The following is a 9808-nucleotide window of genomic DNA, read 5'->3' on the forward strand; positions in this document are numbered from 1 at the left end:
CCCCCCCCCCCCACCTCCCAACCCATCCAACCCTGCTCCCTGTCTCGACTGCTCTCTCCAGAACCTCCCTGCCCCTTCTCCGACCCCCTGACCGTGCCACTCAGAACAGAGTGCTGCAGAGCAGCATGCTCGGCAGCGGGGGGGGGGGCGGGAGGAGCTCCAGCCTGCCGGAGGCCCGAGGCAAACGGTGATCTGCGAATGCAGGGATGGGGAGGGAGGGAGAGAGAGGAGGGGAGTGGTCTCAAGTTGCAGGGGAGAGGAGGGGGAAGTGGAGAAGGGGCTCTGGCTGTCAGAGCCCTGTGCAAGTGGCACGATCTGGCCAGCTGCCCTGTCAGCCACGTGCGCGCTGCATGGGGGGAAATCCAGACATTTACAAGTTCCCCCCGGCTGCTATTTTTAACTCAAAAAAGCCAGACATGTCCAGCAGAATCCGGACGAATGGTAACCCTATACAATAAGGGCTAGGCCATAGGGGTTCTCAGGACAAATTTTTTGGTGGCCTGAGAGTGTGGCCACCAACTCTTGCTGGTGGCTGCTCTCACACTTTTTCCTAAAATACTTAACTTTAGGCAAAACAAAAATATCCACATATACACCTCCAAATCATTGTAATTTATTTATTGCTAGCCAGTAAGTCTGCTGTGAAAAGTGATATTAATGTACCTGTATCACTTTTACTCAGCCCTGGCAAGCCTGGGGTCAAATTAAGCCCTGGATATTGGGGTGGGGGGAGTCAGCAGGGGGCTGGAACCGGAAGCCCCCGGTTGGGGCCTGAAGCCTGAGCCCCACTGACTGCCTGCTCCTCCAGTGCTGTATCCCAGCTGTCTCCAGAGGGAGGCAGGGCCCAACCACTGCTGGTGGCCCCAGCAACCAACACGCAGGCAGTACATCCAGGAGCAATGGGGAGGAAGAGGGGCTGCTTCCTTGCCTCCCCCATCCCAGCTCAGGAGGCTGTAGCCCCCAGAAAAGTCCTTGGTGGCCACATTTGAAAAAACACTGGGCTTGGGCCTGCTCCTGCACAACCTTACCTCAGAGTAGTGGGCCTATTCAGACTATTGGTAAGTCCCTTTAACACCAAGAAGGGGTTGCAGTGGCAGACCTCAGTTTGATTGTCTGCCTCTGAAGAAGTGAGGTTTTTATCCACAAAAGCTTATGCTCAAATAAATCTGTTAGTCTTTAAGGTGCCACCAGACCCAAAAGCTAAGTTACCAACATGCAAGAGCTAGGAAATGCACAGACAACTTTAATTCTTGCAACTTATTTTGCCCTGTTGAGTATATTCATTATACTACTGTTGAACTGGATACATCCTCCCTCCCCCACACCCATTTGTCATGTCACCAGCCTCCCCAACATCAACTATGATCCAGTAAAAACAGGTTTGGGGATTAGTTAGCAATTTCCTTAACAGGAAGTAGGTTTGTGTGTAGTTTCTTCCTGGATTTAGCTTTGTAATGTCCTCACACCAACAACACACCTGTCTACGAGTGGAATGTTTGTTTTCACCCTTTGCTTGGCCTGTTCTGCTAGACTGACGAATGAGCTTGTTGACTCAGTGGAATTTGTACTAGGATGAGATAGTTTGACAAGTCTGAGTGACCCTGTTCAAGCCCTCTCACAAGGGCCTGAGTGAGCATGACCAGAGTGGCCCCATGACTGCATTAGAGTTCAGAATAAAAGATGGAGATGTTTCATGCTCCAAGAGCCAAAACTCAAACATTAAGCTCCACAATGTTGCTATTAGTTGGGTGAAGCATCTGCTTTGTAGCTGGGTGGTCATAGTGGACTCTTTCATACCATTTTATGCACCAGTGATCAGGATTGTGTCCAACTCCCCCAAGGTAGTTGAGATGCTAAGGTAACAAGTTCCTTCCCTGGAGAGGGTGTTTAATGCTCTGCTATTACACCATCCCACCAATGCACATGCTAAGTGCTTTCAGAAAGACAGGAGCATCATAAGCACATGGCTTTTGACAGCGAGAGCTGGAAGGCATCAGTTCAAACCCAAGCTGAGCTGCATTAAGCAATTGTCACTACAAGATACCAGCTATGATCAAACCAAGGCAGTCTATGCTAATGTTAGCAGAGTAGCAATGGCACAAGGGGTGGGGGGGGGAGGAGGAGGAGGAAGTGGGTGAAAGTTTATAGAAACTGCTTATCCTTCCCACCACCTTTCAAGTTTGCTTTCCAAACCTTAGGAGGCTCCAGGGGTGGTCAAAGAGCAAGAGAGCATAGGTCTTCAATGCTTTTTTTATTGAGAGATACTTGTTTTACAAGCTGCATTTCTCCTCCATCTCCACCATGCAGCAGCCAGGAGTGACATGAACAGAGTCCCCAGAAGAAATGCTCCACTGGCCCAGGCTAGAGTCCAGGATGATTTAGTGTTCAGAGGCAAGCCTGCCAGAAGAGAAGCCTGTTACTAGATATGCTCCCAGATATGCTCTGCTCAGGGTGGGGTAGGAATCAGGTGATCAGACATGGCCTCTTAACCCCCAGCCTCTTACTGCTCAGGACAGACTCCCACCCTCAGCTGCTAGGAGAAATGGTGCCTCACTGAGGCAGCAGTTGCCACCATTTCAGATCTGACCAGAATACCCATAGGATAGAGCCAATAATGGTGAATCAGTGCCAGAGTTTTTGCCCTGGCTCAGTATCCATGTTCAGAGGCCACCAGTGTGGTGAAGGTCCCCTTGAGTTGACCTTTGTACTACTGGACAGCTCATCTCTCATGGATCGCCTCTGGACTTAAGGGCAAGTTTTAGACCTAGATCTACACCATGACTCAGGCACTCACTCAATCTATCCATGGCAGCTTCTCTCTTTGGCCTGTCCTGGAGGAGAATCACAGGTCCCCTGCTGGTGATGTGGGAAAGGCCATCCTGAAGATGCTGCTCAGAGCTCCTTCTGCCCCCTGTAAGGCAAGCAAGAGGTTAGCTGCAAAACCCACCATACTCCTACACCACAAAGTTTTCCTGTCAGGAGGGAATCCAAAGTTGCCTCTTCTTGTCTTCATATCATAGCTAGGGTAATGCATTGCTCAGGGATTGAGTACAACATCCTTTCCCATTTGGAAGCCAAATTCTTTCATAGATCAGCTCTTGTCATCCACAGCCAGTGACAGGGGAAGTGAGAATCAAGTTACTCCTCAGTATCACAGGGGGTTTGTACCCAGACAAGAGAGCTTCATGACAGGAGCAGGTGAAGTGGAGGATACTCCTAGTTCCTCAGAACAGGTTTAGAGAAACCTCATGCCTGCCAGGCACTGTTATCCCATCCTACAGGGAGAAGGGAGGCAGAAGAGCTAGGATACTCACGGACTGCAGCAGGGCAGGAGGTGGTGCAGGATGCTAGCAGGGAGGGCTGGCACACAGAGGCACTGCAGTGCAGGTACACCTAGGAGAGAGGTGAGGTGGTTAGGGCCCTGCTGCCCCAAAGCCCCTTCTAAACTGCAAGCTCCATACAGGTTTAGTGACTGCCTTTGCATCCTTGTGTCATGATACCCTGAAGTTAAGGGTATGAGGACATGCTCAAGTTGAGGGAGCCCTCTTCACAACTGAGTGCCTTGGTGATGGTCAATGCATTTCAGGGTCACCCTCTAATTCAGGGGAAGGTGGCAACACCCTGAGGCTCTGGAGTTGCTCTTCCACCCTAGAGAGACTTGCTCAAGCAATGGAGCTTGAGGAGTCTCATCCTGCATGGATAAGTTAATCCTAAACTTCATTCAATGGAAGGAGAGTCTGGAAGAGACCAATACTGGGAGTTGCAAGCTATAGAACAGCAGGACAGACAGGAACATCACAAGTAGAGCTGGCTAGGAGTCCCCCCTGCCATATAACATATTAAGACTAACCTGAAGTGTTAGTCATGCATCAGTTCAACAATAAACTCCATTTTCCTATGGGGATTGATTGCCTCATGGGAGTTGTAGTTCTGATGCCCCCCCTGGACTGGGCTCAGCTCCATGCTTGTATAGCACCTCCCCTTTGGCCCCATGGCTTGGTGTAACATGGAACTCTGAGTGATATCTTAGAACAGAGCTACAGCCCTGTGCATCAAGAGTGCTTCCCCCCCTGAAAGTCTGTCCCAGTGGGAAACCTTTCCTAGGAAAGTCAGATAGCCAAGTTTAACTGTCAGCAGCTAGAGAAGAACCAGACTCCCATACATGTAGCAATGGTTGTAGAGCCCTTGCCCCTCCCTGATGCAAGAGCCAGGAGGGGAAACCAACACCATGGGATATGAAAGGGTCACTTATCAATAAGTCATACTGGGCCTGTAAATGTCTGCTGGGAAGCAGAGTCCACAAAGGTGAAGGTGCGGATGATGAAGCGCTGGTAGTGAGATGGGAACTGCAGCCCTGTGGCAGCTCCCACAGGCACCAGCTGGGTTTGGTAGTTGTCTCCTGTGTATGGGCACCTAGGAATGAGGAAAGCAGTACTTAGAAGGTGTCCTACATGCCCCAGCCCAGTGTGACCCTACACCCCCCAGTCACTCACCCATCCACTAAGACTGGCCACTGTGGCTGCTGCTGAGGATTGGCACTGGGAGTGGCCCAGCACTGGTGGAGAACCAGAACCAGGTTTGGGTCAGTTCTCTGCAGGATCCGGACCTCCACGTAGATGGGGTCACGCAGGACCTTCACCACAGGGTAATCTCTGTCTGCATAGTAGGATCCATAACCCTGCTCTAGAATAAGCCAAATGGACAGAAGTCACTCAGAGTAATTAGAAAAGCTTAGTCCAATGTGTGGCTGCAGCCACACAGAAGAGGCCCAACTTCTCCCTCCTACCCCTGACACTGAAGTAGTCTCCAGGAATTAAAGTAGCAGAAACAACACAATCCTAGATGGTTGGCAATCCTAATTCTGGGTTATAATTTAAGATTAATCTTAGACTGTCATGTGATGAAACATCCAGGAATACATCCAACCAAAATCAGCAACCCTACCCAGAATACATTAGCAGAGCTGCCTTTTCTTACTAGGCAGAGGAAAGGCAACTTATCTAGACAGCAGGAAGCACATTATTTAAAACTGAATTAGTCAGTGTGATTGGACTAACAACCCAGTTATAGCCATAACCCCATGCTAACGACACTCACTCAGTCTTATCTCCCCCCCTCACCTCCCCAGACCCACTCCACACTGCATTTAGCCTCCCCTCCCATTAAGGTAAGAGCTCAGGCATAGACCAAAATCCTGCACCAAGTAGTAAGAATGAGACTTGTCCCGGGGCTGAAGAAGAAGAGTTAGCTACCTGTGGCAATGCGCAGCTCCAGTGTGAGGGGGCCAGGCTGGGACACAGCAGGGGGTGGTGGCAGGGTGAAGACTTGGATGCTCAGAGGGAGGAAGTTACCACTGAGAGAGTAGCTACAGCGGACATGCAACCTGGTGGGGAGAGAAGCCATCAAGTCTGACAGCTAGTCAGGACTAGCCAGTCACTGGGGACATTTAGTTTGTGGGTGTAGATGGGCACCAGTCAGGAGAGAGAGAGAGAGAGAGAGAGAGATCGATCATGAAAGCTGTCAGGAACCCCTCCCACCCAGAAGGGGAAGGCTGCAACTGCTCAGTATTTAAGTCACCTCCTTAAGCCTCTGAAGGAGATAGGCCATGAAGTGAGCTAGGAGAATCCAGGATAGTAGGGGAGTCACTCTGCAGCTCCTGTTAACTGCAATGCAAGGGTTTGCTGGAGGAGTATCTGGTCTTTAACTTGACACTAGTAGAATGCTCTGAACAGGGCTCACTTGAAAAGCAGCTCTACAGATGCAGAGGGGTGATTAGGAGTGAGCCTCATGAGGTTACCTGAAGGTGCTGTCCCGGGTGATGGATCCCAGACTCCAGGTTCTCACATCCTGGTCTGCCACCAGTTCGTTTTCATACACACCCATGGCCCCATCCATCTGCAATAGAAGATCAGGCAGTGACCCCTCTGCTCTGCCCCTTTCATAGTCAGGTTTGAGACAGATTAGAAGCCAGAGAATTTCCCAGTAGGGCTGGTATGGGATCAGTCTTAGGAAGGGGCCTGCCAGTGCACCTGGTTCTTGACCCACACAACCCTGCTGTTCCAGTTAAGTGACCCCATCTTAGCCTCCCCAACCTTTACCTGGAAAGTGGTGCCACAGGCAGAGAGTGGAAACTGGAACAGGACGAAGGCATTGTTTTTCACCACAGGGACACAGCCAGTACTGCTCCCACTGGCCAAATGTACCGAATCCAGGATCAGGGGTGGCAGAGTCACATCCCGAGAAACCACAATGGAGAACTGGCCATCTGGAGTGCACTGTGCTGTCACTGGAAGTGAGCAAGTGACAGGTAAGACAAGGCTGGGGAAGTCTCCCCATCTCAGGGAGAGAGTCTTAGAAGAGTGGGATTGGAAGCTAATAGCTTGGCCTATATCTGGCCAGAACCCCACCAAGGTCCACTGTGCCCCTCTAGGGGACCCAAAGGAGCAAGTGCTAGGTGCTCAAAGGTACATTGACAGTGGACTCCGTATTGACCACTGCAGCTCCAACAGGGAATGTGATGTGAATCCTGGACCATGAGTCTGGGTTTATTACTATACATGGCAAAAACACTGAAACAGTCGTCATTCTTATAATGGGTGGAATGTTATTCTAATATCAGGGTTAAAAAAAACTAGTACAGCTCAAGGTATGTTGCAAGCCCTATTCAGCCTTCCATGCTAGGCTGGCCAGCCACTCCATGCCCCCCCTCCCCAATGATTGGTCAGCTGTATTGGCTATTCATGTACCTAAAAACTCACCTGTGTTGCCATAGTAACAAGGCTTCAACCTATCAGTGGGATCGTAGCAACAGCCTCGTTCTTCACAGTCTCCCTGTGTGATAGGCAGAAGCATGCAGGACAGTCGGTCCTGGCTCTGGATGGCAGCACAGACACTGGGGCTTGGAGCATCCAAGGCTGAAAGAGACAGCTGGAAATTCACAAGGAGATCAGAGCAAGAGGGAAAGAGAAAAAAAATGGGTGGGGCGAGAGGAGCCCCTGAGCACATGCCCTCCAGCTGGGGCTGGGGGCTTGAGGGTTGCACTCTGGACCCATGCAAGTTTGCAGAGGCTCCGTTGAGTTGCTCAGAGGTAAGCATAGTCCAGGATCTTGAGCACCAGGCTAGGAGGGAGGCAGCCCGCCCCCGCATCCCCAAACTCTAATCCTAGCTCCGTCATAGATTTGCTGTGTAGCCTTGGGCCAAGCTCTCCCCCGCCACAGTCTCCCTATCAGTGAAGTGGGAATAATGCTTAAAATGGTCTACCTCATAGGGATGAGGTGAGGATTCCTTTTACATAGCACTTCAGACTAGTTAAAATGCAGTGGTGTGGGGAGGTTTTATGCAGGACAGTGGAATCCAGCTCAAAAATACTCTGAGGCTTGAGTCCAGTCTGCATAATTCCAGACTCAGACTATTACATGAGTGTATGTTAACACAATGTTATGAGTTCTTTATAAATGGGACACCTTGATAAAATTTGAGGGGGGGGGAGAAGAGAAGAGAGAAGAAGAGAAGAGACAGGTGCTGTACGCTCTTCTACAGCCTAGAACAGGGATACTCAGACTGATGCTCAAGAGCTGCAAGTGGCTCTTCAATGAGTCTCCTGTGGTTCTTTGCAATGCATGATATTAAAAGGCTGATTTAATTAACAATCAGGATGCTTATACTATGTTATTAAACAATTGTAGTTGGTAAAATATCTGGTTGGACATACACACCCTTAAATTCAGCCAGAGTGGAGCTCTGGTAAATACTTTCAACCCCCCTGGAGTTTATACCATGGGAGGGGGAAGGAGAGAAGAGAAGCAGCTCCAGGAAATACTTAGAATTTAAGGTAAGTAAATGAAACAGTGAATTCACACTACTGGGGCTCTTTTGGGTAATGTTGATTGCTAATTTGGCTTCTGAACCACTGAGGAGGGAGTATAACTGGCCTAGAACAATCCCTAGTCCATGACTGGGGTCCCCAGATGCGAATACAAATATAATTAACTCCAGGCTCTGAGAAGCGCAGCCAACCAAAGGTATGGTGGGGATGTACCCTAGCAAACGAGGATAAGCAAAAAACTATGAGGATTGTGTGTATCATTGGCCCCATAATTGCTACCTTGCCACAAGGAGGAGAGAAGGGAAACAGATGGACCTTCTCTTTGGAGGCCTCCCTTAGTGTAACTGGAGGAAAACAGCCATCTTTAGAGAAAGCATTCACTCACCAGTAGTCAAACAGCCAAGAGTGTTTCACATCAGACACTAGACCCTTACCTGGCTGGGCAGTGTGGCATCGGAGCACCTTTTCACGGAGGGCCTTGTGCCCATCTGCATCTGTCCCTTCAATCCCAACCACCATCAGGTAATTGCCATTCTGTGGAAGAGAAATCCACAGGAGTCAGGACTGTTAGAGCAGCATTACCAGAACCCTATGCAGGCACCCCAAGTTCACTCACCCATTCATAGATGTAACAACCATCATAGGAAGCATCAACTTTCCTGGAGCCATCTGGAGTCTGAGACACCCAAACCCCACAGGTAGAGTCATTCTGCAAAGTGTGAGACCGCCCAACAGTATCTAGGGAACCCCAGGAGGCAAGAACAAGGTGGTCAGTATATAGTACAGAAGAAGGGGATAAAGGAGTTATTTAACTAGCTATTAATAGCTCTGCAACCCCCCTCCCCTCAAACTTACTATAGGAGATAACATCTAGTAAGAGGATTGAAGTAGAAGAGTAGCATACAGGCACCTAACCCTCACAGGCTATACCCCCAAGTAGCACTATTGTAAGCATGAACTCAACTCATATAAGCAGTTACTCAGTTGCACTAGGGATGAGCTAGCTATTAGACAAGGCTTTGATATCAGGCCACAGGAGCCAAAGGCAGAAATTCACTTCTGTTCCTTCTCAGTGTAACCACACCCTGGTAAAGGAAGACACTGCCAGGTTCTTACAGCCTTACCCTCACTTACCCCAAGTAGTCAGTTCATGGGACACCCTTCCACCCTTGCTTAGAGGCAGAGTGAACTGCAGGCTTTTCCGGCCACACACCAAGATGCTAGAGTCCTCTAAAAAGCCATCCCAAGTTCCCAAAGCCAAGGGACAATACAACACACACAAGAGCACAGCTCCCAAAGGGCACCTAGTCTGCCCTACACCAGCCATGCTGATTTTCTAGCAGTAACCCATAAAGCACTTATGCTTAACCTGGCACCTTTATACCCCAGAGGCAGCTATGATTGGGCAGAGTCCAGGTGAAAATTCCTGCTGTAACAGCTGAAACTAGCCTAGCCCCTTCCCTGAGTTCTATTAACACCCTCCCACAACCAGCAGCTGGGGGTGCTCAGACTCATCACAATTCTTTCCTCCTGCAGGCGTAACTTGACGGGGGTGGGATTGAGCTGACTGGCACCTCCCAGGAGAAAGCAGGAGATGTAGCTGTGTTCATGCCCTTTTACTTATGAGTGTATTTTATTATTTTCTATTAGAACCCGAGAGAGGCTTCAAACCATTCTCCCTTCTTGGAGTTTGTTTCCTCCTGCTCCAAACTGTGTTGCTGAGCCTTGCCTTGCTGTGGAATCAGCCCGCCCCTGCTATGTGATTGGAGCATCCCATGCTGCTAGGCCTTCTGCCAGGCCAGTGCTGGGCTTCATTCTCCAGGCTTGTCATGAGCACCAGGTTCCCTACAGAGCATGAAGTCTCCTCTGGGACAGATACAATTAGCCACTGCTTGGTTCACACAGTGGGCTAGCAGCTGCTGGAACATGACTAGCTTACACAGGAGGGAGGGATAGCTCAGTGGTTTGAGCATTGGCCTACTA

At 49.8% G+C, this 9808-nt stretch overlaps 1 protein-coding gene across 1 annotated transcript; it reads right to left on the bottom strand.

Moving 5' to 3' along the window:
• Positions 1-2251: 2251 nt before the first annotated feature.
• On the bottom strand, positions 2252-8555 carry LOC112104202 (zona pellucida sperm-binding protein 4-like). The gene is made up of 11 exons (XM_024196379.1): positions 8442-8555; positions 8260-8359; positions 6759-6914; positions 6099-6286; positions 5798-5895; positions 5253-5383; positions 4494-4683; positions 4266-4413; positions 3315-3393; positions 2795-2911; positions 2252-2397 (listed from the first exon to the last, which is right to left on the bottom strand). Exons 2-11 carry the CDS (start codon positions 8342-8344, stop codon positions 2252-2254), a joined length of 1338 nt encoding a protein of 445 aa, XP_024052147.1. The 5' UTR covers positions 8345-8359; positions 8442-8555.
• Positions 8556-9808: the final 1253 nt, after the last annotated feature.

Source organism: Terrapene carolina, unplaced genomic scaffold (genome assembly GCF_002925995.2).
Source record: "Terrapene carolina triunguis isolate 2854851 unplaced genomic scaffold, T_m_triunguis-2.0 Scaffold23, whole genome shotgun sequence".
In the NCBI taxonomy this organism is placed as follows: Eukaryota; Metazoa; Chordata; order Testudines; family Emydidae; genus Terrapene; species Terrapene triunguis.

What these genes read in the sequence shown, in the direction of transcription:
- LOC112104202 (XM_024196379.1), bottom strand. Translation starts at nt 8,344, where the DNA reads ATGGTGGTTGGGATTGAAGGGACAGATGCAGATGGGCACAAGGCCCTC. An exon ending in ATGCCACACTGCCCAGCCAG is followed by an intron (nt 6,915 to 8,259) that starts GTAAGGGTCTAG and finishes TGTCTCTTTCAG; the next exon opens with CCTTGGATGCTCCAAGCCCC. An exon ending in ACCCGGGACAGCACCTTCAG is followed by an intron (nt 5,384 to 5,797) that starts GTAACCTCATGA and finishes TCTCCCCACCAG; the next exon opens with GTTGCATGTCCGCTGTAGCT.